This window comes from Pleurodeles waltl, chromosome 2_2 (genome assembly GCF_031143425.1).
Source record: "Pleurodeles waltl isolate 20211129_DDA chromosome 2_2, aPleWal1.hap1.20221129, whole genome shotgun sequence".
Lineage (NCBI taxonomy): Eukaryota > Metazoa > Chordata > Amphibia > Caudata > Salamandridae > Pleurodeles > Pleurodeles waltl.
Window position 1 is genome coordinate 906,354,045 of NC_090439.1, and position 17,030 is coordinate 906,371,074.

The 17,030-nt window shown below is 46.4% G+C and overlaps 1 protein-coding gene across 9 annotated transcripts in view; it reads left to right on the forward strand.

The window, feature by feature from the left end:
* The window catches only part of OXR1 (oxidation resistance 1), a 1,752,159-nt gene that overhangs the window by 1,560,265 nt on the left and 174,864 nt on the right, over nt 1-17,030 (forward strand). Inside the window, exon 1 of one of the 9 annotated variants that reach the window (XM_069220616.1) lies at nt 7,690-7,870. The exons of the other annotated variants lie outside the window; for them this stretch is intronic. Coding sequence (XP_069076717.1) covers nt 7,805-7,870 — 66 coding nt within the window. The 5' untranslated portion in view covers nt 7,690-7,804. Of the gene's footprint in view, nt 1-7,689; nt 7,871-17,030 lie in introns of those variants that run through there. 9 annotated transcript variants of the gene reach the window in all.

Below are 17,030 nucleotides of genomic sequence, written 5' to 3' on the forward strand. Positions count from 1 at the left end.
AATGGCATGGTAGAGTGTTTTAATAGGGTGCTAAAAGAAACCATAGCAATTGCTAAGGACAATGGTCTAAATTGGAAGAAAGAGGTGGTCAAGAGGATTGAGGCATATAGAGTTTCTCCTCACTCTATTAAAGGGAAAACCCCTTTTGAGTTATTTAGAGCCAGACACCCTAATACCCTTGTAGCACCCACCTGAGTGAATGATATATAATTGAGAATGGGTCAGGAAGCTTCAGGTGACAATTGGATAATAAGGGAGGAAAAGAAAATAGAAGTCTGCCAAGAATCTTTTGATAAAAGAAAGTCTGTATGAGAAACAGAGGTCAAGATAGGAGACTGGATATTGATAAGAAAACCTGTGAGGAAAGGAAGGGATATAACCAGGCCAAGCAGTAAGAGTAACCAAGTTATTCATCAATGCATTTAAGACGGAAGATTCTGAAGTTAGGAATCTTAATAGTGTGGTGGTGCTCAAGCGTGAAATGGTTGAGACACAACTTAATGGTGAATTTGATGATGGGGATTTGTCAACAGGTGTCAGGAGATCTTGCAGAAAATCTGTGACTCCAAAATATCTGGAAGAATATGTGAAGTAAAATATTATGGTTTATAACATTTCATATCTATTGTATAATATAGTTTAGAGGTATTTATGTATAACGTAAAGTTGTATTTTATTTGTTTTTTTGTTCTATTTAAAGGAGGGAGGTGTTGTATTATTCATCTGATAGAGAGTTCTAGTTGCAGATTCCTTACCTTAGAATTTTCCCCCAGGCGTCAGACTGGATCCGGAGATTTTTCTTCGAGCAGTACCCTTGTGTGTCGGTAGGTGGCGTTGGTCGACTCCGCAGGCGTCATAGGCATCATGGTCGCCATGATGACGTTGAGAGTAGTACATAGACGCCGCCCTCTCGCAGTGATGTCAGTTCTTTTCTTTCCGCGCGACACGCTGATCCGGAGAGAGCTACCCTAGGATATGTTTGGGCCGAATTTGACCGTTTTGTCGAAGTTTTTTTGTGTATGACTTTGGTGCGTCGAGATGTCCCCGAAGACTGGGTTCAAAGCTTGTGAGGACTGCCATCGGACGATGTCAGTGATGGATCCTCATCTTGTTTGTCTGTGGTGCCTCGAGCGCGACCATGACCCAAAGTCGTGCTCCGAGTGTCGGGCCATGCACCTGAAGGCTTTGAGGGAGCGGTCCCTAAAGCTAATGGCAGCCCGGCACTCGACTCCGCATAGGTCCCGGTCTCGCTCAAGAGGAAGGTCTTGAGATCGGTCGCGGATTCATCACCACTCGTCTTCTTCGAAATCCTTGGGTCAGGGTAAGAAGAAGAAGAAGAAGTCGAAGAAGTCCCATCGCTGTCCGACTTCACCCTGTCGCTTGTCCGACGCGACTCTGGCAGAGCGTCCACGCACTAGGCCTCTGTCCTCAGAGCCTGCGTCTGGGTCGACTATGTGCTTCCCCAAGTTTCCTGGAGCCGGAGCGACCCCCGCCCATCTGAAAGAGTTTTACGTGGCCATGCGCCTCATCTTTGGGCGGGCCGACCCCTATACGCCGCCTTCGGGCCCAAGGGGTTTGGCTGGGGGGCCTTCAGGTTCCACGCCGGCGGCTTCGGCCCCGGCCCGCGAGCTCACCTCCGGATCCGTGTGCGGTTCCAGACCGGTCGCACCTTCGAGACCTTCCCCGGCGCCGGGTCGATTATCGACGCTCCTGGCGTCGGTAGTGCCCACTATCGACGTTGACCCAATTCTTATCCCCGACGACTTGGAGTCGGAGTGGCATCGGCCGATGCCGCCGTCGGCTTCAGTGGGGCCTATTCGCCCCAGGTCGGATTCGGACCCTTTTTCTTATGGGTACGGATTTGGGGAGGAATTGGAGGGGGTCCCTGGACCCTTATGAATACCAGGATGACCCTGCTATGGAATCGGCACAGGAGTTAGGTGAAGGTGCTTCAGCCTGGGGCTTCTGCTTCAGAACCCCTTTTACCATTCAATGAGGCCCTCACCAATGTCCTTTTGGGTACATGGTCCAAACCCAACACAGGGGCTCCTGTGAACAGGACTATCGCTCGCTACCATCCGCCCGCACCAAACGACCCAAAATTCCTGTCCCAACACCCCCGCCTGAGAGTCTTGTTATCCAGGCTTCCTCTTCTTCAGGCGTGTTCTCTTCCGCACACCCGGATAGGGATTCCAAAAGGCTGGAACAGTTTGGCAAGAAGTTGTTTTCTTTCTCCAGTCTAGCGCTGCGGTCTGTGAACACCGCATGCCCTTTGGGCCGGTATGCCCCACTCCCTGTGGGATACGGTTGCGCAAGTGCTGCCGCAGATACCGGAGGAGGCCTGTGCTATTGTCTCCCGAGCAGTGAATGATGAGAGAGACGCAGCGAAGTTCACAATCCGTTGTGGGCTGGATACCACCGACTCCCTGGGCAGATCGGTTGCAACGACAGTGGCCTTACAGAGCCACGCCTGGTTACGCACTTCTGGTTTTTCGGGGGATGTCCAACAGTCACTCATGGACATGCCCTCTGATGGCACCCGTCTCTTTGGAGACAAAGCGGACTCTGCCTTGGAAAGATTCAAGGATTCCCGGGCTACGGCTCGGTCCCTCGGTCTTTCCTCGGCCATTTGCCCACCACAGTCCGCTTTGCGCCCCTTTCGTGGACATGGAAGGGGCGCCCTGTCGCATCCTCCACCCAGCCACTGTGCCACGCATGCTGGCAAGCCTATGCATGGCTGAAGACGTGGAATCCCACGTGGCCGTGGGACAGGGAACCAGAGGTCTGTCCAGTCCACCTCAGCTTCCAAACCCTCCTAGTCCGTCCCCTCACTCCCACCCAGTTGGTGGCAGGATCCGCCATCACCTTCCCCACTGGGAACATATCACCACGGACGGGTGGGTTTTGCAGATCATTCGGAAGGGCTACTCCCTCCCTTTCGAATCTGCTCCACCACACATGCCACCATCCTTCCATCATCTTCCGGAGGATCATTTGGCACTTTCCACCAGGAAGTCGCGGCTCTCTTAGCCCAGGGAGCTATAGAAAGGGTCCCTGTGCCAGAAGTAGGTTGTGGTTATTATTCCCACTACTTTCTGATACCAAAGAAGGACAAGGGCTTACGTCCTATCCTAGATCTTCGGGACCTGAACTACTTTCTCAAGAAGGAGAAATTCAAAATGCTCACACTGGCTCAGGTTCTGTCTGCCTTAGACCCAGGAGACTGGATGTTAGCGTTGGACTTGCAGGACGCTTATTTCCACATCCCCATCCTGCCTGCCCACAGACGTTACCTACGATTCGTGGTAGGTCACGAGCACTTTCAGTTTACCGTGCTCCCCTTCGGCTTTACCAGCGCCCCTCGGGTGTTCAAGAAAGTGATGGCGGTAGTTGCAGCTCATTTGCGCAGGTTAGAGGTCTCAGTCTTCCCCTACCTTGATTACTGGCTGTTGAAGGCGCACTTGCCCCAGACAGTCGTCTCCCACCTTCAGACTACGGCGAACCTCCTGCACACGCTGGGGTTCACTATAAACGTGCTGAAGTCACACCTGACTCCCTCTCAGACGCTCCTTTTCATTGGAGCTGTTCTGGACACAGTGTTGTTTTGGGCTTATCCTACCGAAAAGTGAGTCCAAGACATTCAGGCTACGATTCCGATCTTTCAGCCTCGGTCTTGGGTTTCAGTGAGACTGACTCTGAGGCTGCTAGTAACACATGCCAGGTGGCATATGCGGGCTCTGCGGTCGGTCACTGAGCCACTCCAAGTTCGCGTTGTCATAGTTGAGGTCGTCCGGGTGTTCAGGTAAGTCCCACAAATGGAAGAAGAGCAAGAAGTTTTTGACTTCACCCTGTCCATCGAAGTCATCCGACAAGAGAGGGGACGGCATTAAAGACCTGGCTCAGCGGTTGCGCCTAGGCTGTGTCTGCGCCTCCGGAGTTTCCATGAGCCAGAGCGACCCCTCCCAATTTCATGTAATGTATGAGGCCACGCACCTAATATTTGAGTAGCCTGTCCCCGCCTGAGCGCCTTTGCCCCATGGGCTCAGGAGAGGCCCCTACACTTCTTCTGCTGGGGAATTCGCCTCCAGTGCCAGTTGGTCCCCTTGGGTCTATGGATGGATCCAGAACAGCACTGGTCGAGCCACCTTCACCTTCCCTGGCTCCACTGCTGACGCCCCCAGCTCTCCTTGGCAGCACAGTCCCCATAATCATTACCCGACTCGGATATGGAGTTGGATGGGTGTCGCCTGACACCACTTGGGGGGCAGACCACACAGGACGTAGTCTGTGTCCTATTCCTTTGGGCTAGGGCTTGGAGATGATTGGGAGGGGCCACTGGACCTTGATGAATACTAACCCCTAAATGTCACCGACGGCACCTGGTGTGAGGATCTGGCGGATGCCAGTGTCCTGGCTACCTCCCCAAAAACTGGCTTGGCTTATTCTCCTACCGTAGCTAGGGGACCCCAGTATCCTCACAACACATCACACCCCAGAGAGCTTGGTGGTCCAAACCTTCACTTCTAAATTAAATCCTGATACATTCCCTTCCACTCACCCAAATAGAGAATCCAAAATGCTGGAAAACTTGGGGAAGATGTTCTCCTTCACCAGCCTGGCACTGCGGTCTGTGAATATATCATGCCTTTTGGGCCAATACTCCCACTTGCTCTGGTGCTCGGTTGCGCAGGTGCTGTCTGTTGTTTCAGAGGAGGCCTGACCTATCAAGCTATTGCTGATGGGAGAGACACAGCTAGGTTTGCTCTATGCTGGGGGCTGGATATAACTGAGTTGCTAGGCAGAGTGGTTTAATTGTCGGTGGCCCTACAGCGATATGCTTGCCCGTTCTGAGGATCTCTAGGCCTCACTCATAGAAATGCTGGAGCACTTCAAGGATAGCACTTCGAGGATAGCAGAGCTACGGCCAGGTTCTTGCCCTTCCGTGGCCCCTCACCAACTACTGTACTCCTGCCACTCCTTTTGTGACCACCGAAGGGGCTTCCAGCTGTGCTTCCAACGACCCAGCCACCACAGGCAGGCAGCAGACTTATCAGTCTGTTTGTGGCTGAGGGCACAGCACCCACAAGGCTCAGGGGTCAGATAGCCAAAGGTTGGGCCAGTACCTTGTACGTACACACACACACACACACCCCTCTTTAGTTGTTCTCCAACCATCATGGGCACCCATTGGGAGGCAGCAGACACCATCACCTGCCCCACTGGTAGTCGATAACATCAAACTGCTGGGTACTCTAGATTGTCCAAGGGGCTATTCCCTATGATTTGGGGCTACCCCTCCACCCATGCCACCTACTTTCTACAGGCAGACGGAGGGCCACATCTCCACCAGGCAGTGCAGGCTCTCTTGGCCAAGGGTGCCATAGAGTGGATGCCAGCCTGAGATGTAGGTCCTGATTTTTTTTTTCTGGTGCCCAAAAGGGATGGGGGCCTTCATCTTATGCTAGATTTGCATCCTCTAAATTACTTGCTGAAAAAATAGAAATAAAAAATGCTCATGCTCGCTCAAGTCCTGTCTGCCCTGGCCCTGGGAGTCTGGATGGTAGCATTGGACTTGGAGGGTGCATATTTCCACATTCCTGACCTGCCTTCCCACAGATGTAACCCGCAGTTCACAATGGGCCACAAGCACTTTCAGATTGTCGTGCTCTTTTTTGGTCTTGCCAGCACCCCTGGGGTGTTCACCAAGGTGATGGCGGTGGTTTCAGCACATCTGCGGAGATCAAGAGGTTCCAGTCTTCCCCTATCTAAATGACTGGCTGTTGAAGGCAGTCTCGCCCTAGGCAGTGATCTTACATCTCAGACTACGGCGAACCTCCTGCACTTGCTGGGACTTACTATCAGCGATCCAAAGTCACACCTGATCCGTTCTTAGATCCTCCTTTGCATCCAAGCTGTCCTAGAAACTGCAGTTCCAGGCTTATCCTCCAGAGCAGTGAGTCTGGGATATTCTGGTTATGATACCGATGTTTAATCCCTTATCCTGGATTTCAGTGAGATTGACTCTGAGGTTGCTGGGCCTCATGGTCTCCTGCATTCTTCTTGTGTTGCATGCCCACTGGCATATGTGGCTCTGCAGTGGCATCTGAAGTTCTGGTGGGTGCAGCATCAGGGGAATCTCTCTGACATGATTCAGATTTCAGAGGGCACTGAAAAAGATCTGTGGTGGTGACTGACAAATCTCAATTGGGTCTTCCTTTCTTCTCCAACCAGAGCTGATGGCAGTGACAGAAGCTTCACTCCTGGGGTAGGGCGGCCATCTGGGAGAGATGCAGATCAGAAGTTTCTGGTCTCTGGTGGAATCTGGACACCGCATCAACTTGTTGGAGCTCTGGTTGGCATTGAAAGCCTTTCTACCCTCAGTCAGGGGAAGGCTAGTGCAGGTGTTTGGGCGGGGTGGAGCTGTGGACCCACCACTAAGAGCTCATGACTGTAACGTCAGGACATTTTGCTGGTGGTTAACCTGCAGGGCTCTTTGAACGACAGAGCAGATGAACTCAGCCAAAGATGCCTAGTGGATCACAGTGGTGCCTCCAGCTGGAGATGGTACAAGGACTCATACAGCAATGGGAAGAGCCTTGGTTAGATCTGTTTGCCACCACTGAGAAGGCACAATGCCAGCAGTTTCTAAGGCAGCTCTCGCTCCGAGGTGCTTGTTGTCTTGAGTGGAGCTCTGGCCTCCTGCACGCCTTTCTGCCAATACCACTCCTGCCCAGAGTCCTCAGAATGAGGAATTATCAGTCCCAAGTCATTCTTGTGGCTCCGGACTGGCCTCAGAGTCATGTCAATCAGTTCTCCTATCAGGTATGCCAAACAATTGATGTCTGGAAGTTCTCCAGTTGAGCAAGCAACCATTGAGAGCTTTTGACCTTCTGCCTTTCAGTCTTTAATGTCATTTTGGCAGCTTAGCATCTCTCCACCAGGGTGCCAGTCGTTGGAGCAAGTTTGTGCATGGTGTGCAGACAAACAGGTTGACCCCTTAGCTGCACGCTTATCCCAAGTTCTTTTTTTTTTTTTTTTTACTCTGGCCCGGCAGGGCTCTGCAATGTGCGTGGTTATTTGTCTGCTATCTGTGCTTTTCTGCAAATGCGAGATCAGCCTTCCTTTTTCAAGTACCCCATTGTAAATACATTTCTTAAAGGTCTTCAGCAGTATGTAAAATGAAGGACACGAAATAAAAACCCCAGAAGCAAACGTAATAGTAAGATGACGTCACACGAGGCGCTCGACCTATAGCTAGTGGTTAGTTTGTTGACTTTGGATCAGTCTTTGTTGTGGCTCCCGATACATTTCCCAGCCAAACTGTTACCCATAAAACAAACGCCCTCGTCTCTTATCTGTCAAAATCGGGAGCGCGCTTAGACACGTCTAACCGTATGTATAAATGTTTTTAAAACCAGGCACTCAGTCGGAGATATCCAGGCAGCGGCAAATCGTGAAAGGGAACGAACAGGCTATTAACAGATGCCACATTTGCACAAGCATTCAGTGTCTGTAACGCGAGTTTAATGAACTAAACACGGTTTGCTTTCTTGTGTACTGTTTCTTTAAATGCTGAGCCTCCTCGCTACAAATTTAAATGTACTGCAACCATACTTGAATGAGAGGGTCCTGATCACTAAGAGCAGTTGTTGTTCTCATTGGTCGATTGCCTCGTCAGTTAAGTGTTGTGTTCTAACAAGGTACTTTGCAGCAGTGGACGGGTTTGTGCTGGGAATTGTGGTAGGCGGCGAGGATGCTAAGGCAACGCTCACTAGTGAAATATTAACTTTATCTTCACAAGGAAATGTCTTATTCGTGGTATGGCAAAAAGGGGAGACGGCATCAAGGAGTCAATCAAAAATATACTTTGGTAAAATATACATTATATTCCTGTTAATTTTTCTGTGTTGTGGCTTATGAAAGTTTGTGCTCCGAATTTGTTTCACTAGATTCAATTTAATTTTATTGGATTTAATTGATTCCGTCACTGCATGTTCTCCATGGTGAAACTATCTAAATTAAATTATTGGCACGCAGTTAGATGCGCCTTGTGCTTCTGATTTGAACATTGTGTTTTTACCAGTTTATTCCTTGAATACATTGATAGTAACTGGACATATAAATTAGCTAAATTAATTTGTCATGGATTGTGTAAACCCCGTAAAATACGAGTATGCGTTAATTTCTTTCTATATAGTCTGTGCATTTACTATTATTTTTGTGACGTAGTCTTTAAACGGATTTATGAATACACCTTGGGTGCAGTGTGGTTTTAGTGTTAAAGTTACTGTTCGAGTCTTTTTTTTTTACTGTTGCTAACAACCTTTAGTAGAGGGATTGAAAACTCCTTATTATTAGTTATTTGCATGAGTATGCATTTTAGTTTTACACTATGCAGATATGCTTCAGCCATTAGTACTTCAGCTTTACCGGTCACCTAAATGGGGTTTACTAAAGAATTCGTTGGTAGTTCGTTTTCCTCCATTGGTGAGTCGACAAAAGTAGTGTGCAGTAAAAAGTGTTCTAGAAGAATGTAGTTCGCGGCAGTGGGTTGTTTTCGCCATCTACAATTTTAGCGTGAACAATCTCTATGCGTGATCAGTTGTAACAAAACAAAGTATACTACGTTAAGATGTAATACTTGCTTAAAACCAAGATAGAAAACACTGCCACTGATTAACTTTGTGGACAGGAAATCCACGTAGGTTCTTTTGACCTCCTTACTTGCCCTTTATATATATTCTTAATTCTCTCTTGGATATTATCTGTTAAGTGGGCATGTGTCCTTGAAACTAAATTATGTTCTATGCATTAGATATGGTATATTAACGGAAACATATTAAAACTTAAGCCTACAAAGACTGTTCTTTTGTTAACGTTAGTGTTCCTTGCTCAATCGAGGAATTCTGTGTAGGGGAGTGCTCCACACCAATAAATACTGATTTACTTTTTAAAGCTGTGTAAGAAATTGGGTTATTTGTTGAGTTGATTAAATTCTCGCCTCAAGTAATAATCCCATTCCTTGTCAAGGTGAACCACTAAAGCCACTAAGTAAACAAGTGCTCAAACCTCTGGTAAATATGACACAGAGCAGGCAGGCCTAATTCAGAGGCAATGTATAAAGTATTATATGCCATACTAAAACAGTAATAAAGTTGAAATGCAAAACAATAAAAGCCCCAAAATCACTTAGAAAAATATTCTAAAATTACATCAAAATGACAGAAATCCAATGAGAGGAATCAGAGATACGATTTTTTAAGTAGAAATAGAATAGTTGTATTTCCTTCCTGACCTTGCTATCCACTACTCACCTTTCATCAACTCATTGTTGAGTTGCTTGGGTCCAGCATATATTGTGTTTTAAACACACTGTTAACCTGTCTGCTATTCACCATGATCTAACACACATCGATAAACATCTTGCCAGCAGTCCCTTCTCCTGCCAAAGTGACAATCTAAAAAAAGAGCCACTTCCGGGATTCCCTTCCCACATTCTTGCATAATATTCGTGATGATCTTACGGTATTCCAACACATAATTTTATCAATTTAATAGTGTTGCGAAACAAGCATTTAATCATATTATCGACAACACACCTTCTCACCCCCTGACTCCGGTACACACCTTTGGCAACATCTGCCATCTGCACTCCTAAACAAGTATGAGAGCTCTCCTTCTGTCAGTGACACAAGAGGAAGAATGCCACTAACCTTGAGGAACACAAACAAGCATTGAGCACACTGTCGGATTCCCTTTACAGTGCCAAGTCTTCATACTTTTTAAACCTCATCTTCTCAATTCAGCCATGTACCCATGTCGTTCACGCATGACCAGTAACTTACTGTCATGACTAATAACCACTCTCTTCATACCGGACTGATGAGTAAGGGCTAATGGTTTTACAATGTATGTCTCCTTGAAAAGAAAACCCAGTCTGCAATAATTAATGCCCCACAATTCCAAATTACAACTGCGCTGAACCGGTGGCCAACCTGTTGATATCACTGTCAGTGTCAAACCCTTCACAACCAGAACCCTTTATCACTTTGCACCCTTCACCACTTTGCACCCTTCACCACCAGGCCTCTTTTCCTCACACATCTAACTTGCATCAAATTTGCAGTGCTTTTACATTTGCAAAAAAAATAATAATAAAAAAAAAAATATATATATATAGAAACACTTCATGTACTTTTTTTTCTGCAGTCCAGTGTCCCCCCCTTTACGTTTTTCTTTTTTTTTAAACTCAAAATCTCTGAGATTTTCAAAGAAAAGGGATTGCAGTGCAATACAATACAGCGTCATTGCTGGCAGGTCAAAGCGTACAGCAGTCATCCACCATGTAAAATTGTATGAGTCAACACATGGGCACAGTATGATAGGCTGACCATGGTTTGCGTAGGTACTGGTTGAGTTTGACATTGCTGAAAAGTTACAGATGCTCCATGAGAGAAGGAGCAGGAAACGTCCAGTAAGAAAGGGGAGAAGAAGTGGGGGGATGGGGAGGCCAAAGTAGGAGTAGGGGGAAGGGAGTGGATAGCCTTGGAGACATAAACATAACAATTAATATGAGATAAACAAAACTCACCATTGAACATCTAGGTCAGGATGGTCGGTGATGTGGCGGCTATGTGTTCTTGCATCATCGGAGCAGGAGACTGGAGCCTACTTGGGTAGGTAACGGTCAAGTGGGAGTGTCACGCAAAGAGTTGAAGTGCCCTGAGTTTATGTTGATTAAAGCAGGTGAATTTGATCTGGTAGGTCTTATTAAGGTTGTGAGATATCTGTTCCAACACCATAACATGCCAGAGGTGAAAAAGAACATTGGGCTAGGGATGGAGGAGTATTTATTTTTTTCCAAATCAGAATTAATTGTCGGTACGCGTGGAGCATGTAACTAATAGGCCACCAGTCCACAGTAGTCATGGCCTCCAGGGTTAGTGGGCACACCCCAAGAATAACTATTGTATGTTGAAGGCAGTGGGAATCCGATTGCAGCCCTAATTTGGCTTAGAACCTCTTTCCAGTAAGTGGTAATGAGTTTGCAGGTCCACCAGATGTCATAGGCATCACCTTTCTCTGTACTGCATCTCCAACATAAAAGAGACTTGATTGGGTATATGGCAGAGAGGCAGGCTGGGGTGTAGTACCAGTTGAACATAAGTTGTATGCTGTCTCCCGGAGGGAAATGCTATGATATGTTTTAGGAAAAGCACACCAGAGCACATCCCATTTCTTGGATGAGATACCCTCTAAAGCAACAGTGCTTCACCTGACCTGATATGAATGGGTCCGCGGCAGTGTTGAATGCTGTAGTGTAGCGTATGTCTTGGATATGAGCCCAGGAGAGCCATCAAATACTCTTAGAAGTGTTTCAAAGGAGGCATGTGGCCCAATGGTGTTTGAGTAGACAGATGGATGTAGCGCCAAATGTCATAGCTGGCAATATTGCAATTGGGCTGTCTCCAGTCTATTCTTCTTCACATTGGTTGAATGTCTTAATGGATGACCTAGCGAAGAGGTCCCACAGAGTCCTGCATGCCTTCTCGCTTCAGCAGTGAAAGGAGTGTGGTGTGAGCACCGGCGTGTAGTTGGGGTTGCGTGCTGTCGGGGTGTTTAGAGAGTGAATGGTAGTAAGAACTTTCTTCAGAGCTATCTTGTCCCATATGTCGCGGACAGTTTAAGTAGGGATAGCAAGGTATGTGCTGGCTGGATGGGCATGTTTAGGCAGCCAGGCCAGGTCCACAATGGTCTACAGGCAACCGTTTTGTCCCTGTGGAACCAGTGCTTCTCAGTTTCCCTCACTACCCATTCCGAAATATAGCGCAAGTCGGAAGCAGTAATATTCTAGGAGGTTGAGGCAAGCTAATCCTCCCCTGTCTCAAAGTTGCTTCAGCAAAGCGGTGGATACCCTGGGCCACTTCCCAGTCCAAAAAAAGGCCCTGATGTCCCTTTGTAAACTGGTGATATTTTCTTGCGGGATTGGGGTAGGCAGTGTGTGAAAGAGATAGAGGGATTGTGGGAGAAATATCATCTTGATTACGTTGTCCTGTCCTGTCCCAGCAAGGAGATGTGGAGGGATTTCCATCTCCTGAGATATTCCTGTATGGAGAAGCACAAGGATGTCCAGTTCACCTGCGTCCAGGAAGCAAGCGTGGGGATAATATTAAGGCCTATGTCCCTGATCGTATCAGAGGAGCATTGAAACGATACCAGCTTTTGTAGGGCAGGGAGCTCCTGTGGTGGGATGGTGAGATTCAAGGCCCTTGATTTAGCCATGTTAATTTTAAAGCCCAACACCGTCTCGAATGTAGTCAGGCATGCAACCACCGCTGGGAGATAGACAGCTGGTTGTCACTGTACGTTTTTCCAAGATACTGGGAACTTATTTTTAATTGCCTCACATGTTCTTTCTTCAGACTCCTTACCCTTTCCTCCAAAGAAATGTGTAGAGATAGTGGGTGTCATAAGTACCTTTTAACATACCTGCTTGACCACCATTTCTCCTTTGCCTGGCACTCGGTAGACATCCCACAAGACTGTGACTTAGTCCCTTTCCTTTTCTCACTTTACATCTCTTCCCTCTGTAACATCACCTCCTCTTTTGTTTTTTCATGTCATCCCTGCACAGATGAAACTCCTTAATCTTTTAATGTTTCTCTGTTTTAAAACACACCCGCCCTCCACCTTTAATCACACATCACAGCTCCCTTACTCAAATGTTCCATTAAATCACACTATGGCCACTCGTGCTGAACGTTTCTAAACTGATATACCTTACTTTTCCTCTTGAACAGCACCCATCTCTCTTACTGGCTCTCCTTTTTCCACATGTCACTCTGAAAAACGGCTAACTAGCAACACCATCCGGACTGTTTTTAGACTTCGATTAATAACTCAGTGTCCACTGCTTGATTCCATTTGGTAATTATACACAAGATGCAGTCAAGTTTACTATTAAACACTGCCACACACTTGTGTACTTATTAGTATTCAGTACCCCACATTTTATTTTTTAAGACCTGTAGAACACACAGCTGCCCAAATGGGTGGGAGAGGTAGCTTGTTCCAGGCAGCCAAATAGGGGATAGATCTATAAACACGAGTGGCATGCCTGAACTTAGGGATTCTCAATGGCAGAACTTCTGATGGTCTTAAGGATCTTACCACTTGGTAGTGAGCAAGCTTGTTAGTGAAGTAACTGGTGATGGTCTTTTACAAGGCTTGATGGCAATAACAAGAGCTTTAGAAAGGATCCTCTTTCTAAATGGCAGCCAGGGCAGATCTTTAAACCAGTGGGCAATTGGTTTTCTGCAAGGAGCTTCTAAAATTATCCTTGCTTCTGCAATCTGTATCATCTGCAGCCGCTAAATTTGAAATTTAGGATGCGGGCAATGGCATAGTCAAACCTAGATTTTTTGCATGCACAATTATTTTCCTAGTTTTGTTAGGCAGGAACTTAATTGTACTGTTACTTGGGGCCTGGATCAAGAGGAAGCAGCTACCTGCAACAGATAGTTTCTGGGGGTGAAAAGACGACCTGTTATCTGTTACCTGTTATCACATTTAAGCCTCAGGTACTAGCTACAGTTGTGGACTAAGGTGCAGGACCTAGCTCTGCCTGCCACCAATCATTGGACCCGTCTTCCATCGTCTTTCCAAACAGTAGCACCACTGTCTTATTGGGGTTGCCTTTCAGGCACTTCTTTCTCAACTATTCAACAACATGGACAATACATCTCTTAAATGCCTGGGGAGTTTCTTCTGCCTTGTTTAAGGATAGGGTAAGTTGAGTATCATCGTCACAAGCGGTAACTGTTATGCCATAGGATTCAATGATGAGTTTAAGTGGAGCTATGTAAACATTAAAAGGAGTAGGGCTCAATGATGAGCCTTGCGGGACACCATATTTCATTGCTTTAGTTTCTTATGTAAATGGTTCAAGAGACACCACTTGTCCTCTTTCAGTGAGAAAAGAATGAACCATTGTAAAGCTAGTCCACCTTCCCCTGTTCCTTTCAGCGGATGAAGTCATATCTGATGGGATACCATGTCAAATGCTGCGGACAGGTAAAGTAAAATTAAAGTAGCCAGCAATTCTTGATCTAAAAAGACCTTGATAGTCAGATATCTCTAGTGGCACTGATACAGTGCTAAATCTTGGCCTAAAGCCCAATTGAGAAGGGCGACGCAATTCAAACATTTCTAAGCCAGGGGTCTTCAACCTTTTCTGTAGCAAGAGCTACTTCTGATCAGTAAAAAAATCCTCATGAGCTACTAAAGGCTAAGCAGCTAGTGCATTGTTCCCAGAGACCACCCACGCCCAGCTTCATTGAATTGCAAAGTGCACATGCACTGTTAAGTGTACAATACCCAGGTTTAAAATGTTCTTGTTGCAAATAATGCTGCATAATGTAGAGTGCCATAGGCTGGTAGGACACCTCAATTGATTGGAGATCTACAGGAACAGGTTGGAATTCCAGCAGGACTTACTTTGCCTGTCATCCTTAAAATTTCCATAACATGCGTTCTGTCCTGTAACCATGTCACCTGTCATTCAAACAACTGGATGCTGTCTGTTGAGTTGACCAAAATCGTTTGCTACTGTTCACGTCAGCAAATGCTGCAGGCGTTACAAAAAGCGGGGGTCACACTGACATTTTGCCTGGTGCTCTGGTTTTGAAACGCTTGTAAGGTGTGATCTGGATGAGGCTGCGGTGTTTTAAGACGGCTGTCAATGGCACGGTATATGAAGTTTGTCAGTCAGGGGTAAGCGGCAGATCCCTTGGAGGGCCAGAGAGAAAGTTTTGCGCAGCCCTGCCTCGAAGGAGCTCTAGGCAAACAGCAGACAGGTGCATGTTTTAAACACCATCACCTGAGGGGTGAACACAATACCATAGTGTTGTAAGTCTGCCACCCCAGTGATGCACATTATAATACAATGTCAGATTGTGGTGCGCTTTATGCTACAGTGTTGTAACTGCAACATCCGAATTACAGAGCTCTTTAAAAAAGCAGTCCACTGCCCAGACCAGTGCACACTATGCAATAGAGTTGTCATTTCTCCACCTGGTCTGCAGCCCACATCGTACTATAGTCAGTTTCTCCAGCCCCCAAAAAAGATCCTTGTCTCGGTTTTCAGTAACAAACAGCTAGTGTTCCCGGCTTGCTTTTAAGAAACGTCGTTAAAGAGACCATCTCCTAAATTAAACATTAAAAAAATAAAGCTATGTCAGCCATCGAGCTTCCCATCAGATGTCCAGCAAGTCGTAACCTGAGGACGAAATGGCATACTTTGATTACCAGTGAAGTCCCTTGTATGAAAGGTTTGCCCTGAACACTTGCGTTGCCTTTCCCATCTTTATTGTAGTGCCATAAAACAATGCGTTCAAAAACTGAAGCCAGGAATTTCATTTTTTGTTTCCTTGGGTGGTAAAGAAATGTACAATGAAGTTGCGAGAGGATCTTTATTTATTTAAAAAAAAATCCCTGTGAAATGTTGCTTTTATTTAATAAAACGTTTCACTTTTGAAAAATTCAATGACATACTTCTTTATTTTACATGTATCACATATTTCAACAATAAAACACTGTTTCACATGGATATATATATATATATATATATATATATATATATATATATATATATATATATATATATATATTTTTTTTTTAAATAATGTAGCTCTTGCATGTTGACACAAACCAGTGTCAGGAAAACCTTGTGCTTCCCTCCAAAGCCTAACACTGGTTGTGCTCTTCGGCCAAAGGTGCAGAGTGCTGCACCACCTGAAATGCAGTTTTGTAGCTACAACAAATTCAACTGTATTCCTGGGCTTTAGTAGCAAGGCTGCTGCTTTGGCTGCAGAGGTTGTGAATTATAGAAGCGTAGTGTAGAGCAGCAGAAGGTAGGCTGATTGGTTCCCAGTGACCAGTCTGATATTGTTCATGCCTGTTTTTTGGCATTGAAGTCACCCGCACCGCCCCATCCCAGCTAAACTCATTCCAACCAGGTGCGGCTCCTCCGCTATGGCAGAGGAGCGTTCCCCCTGCCCCCAGCCAGCAGCAGCAACTGCTAACCTTTTACTATAAAATGATAATAAACTGTGTTTATTATTGTTTTGTATTAAAGGGGGCAGGGCCACGGGCTATGACTGGGATAGATGGGGAGTGCTCAGTACTCCCCTCAGCGCGCATGTATGTTGGGCTGGCCAAGTACACATGTGCACTGTGCGCTCTCCCGCCTGGCACTGTTGCCGGGCTGGAGAGAGCATGCACAGGCTCCCAGTCTGCCTGGGAACGCCCTGGCTGGGCGCTCCGGCCAATCCAAACGCTGCTGTAATGTTGAATTCAGATTGGCTTCAGGGCAGGCTGGGAGCGCTAGTACAGGTAAGTGTTTTTTTTTTATTTTTTTTATTTATTTTTTAAATTCTCTACCTCTCCCACCCACCACATGTGCTGCCCTGCCCCCACAAAGTGCTGCAAGACTCTCCTGATTCCAACCAGTTGTGAGCAGCTTGTTTTGGTGAGGGCAGGCAAGCACTGCAAGAGGCCTAATATAAACAAAACAATAACGACAGGTCACATTTACATTTAATACATAGCATAAGAGTGCACTAAAGTAAATGTTTGGGTTGTGAGCTAGTCTGTTGATGAGCTACCGGTAACTCTCGATTGACCAGTTGGAGACTCCTGTTCTAGACATTCAGACAGTTGGATATTCACAAATCTTTCCAACATTTTTGAAGCAGCTGGCAGCAGAGAAATTAGCCAAAAGTTGGAAGGTTTGGCTAGGTCAGCTTAAGGCTTATTCAATAATGTCCCACAGATGCCTGTTTACACTTTTTTGGGACAGTAACTGCTGCTAAGGAAGTTTTGTAGATCTGGTTTAAGACTGGATTAATTGTGTCAGTCACCAGAGCGAAGAAGGTAGAAGGACGAGGGTTGCTAGAAGATCCAGATTTGGAGTTTAAAATGGCCTACCTCAAGTCTTCGAAGGTAATCTAGTGGAATTGTAGGAGTATAGT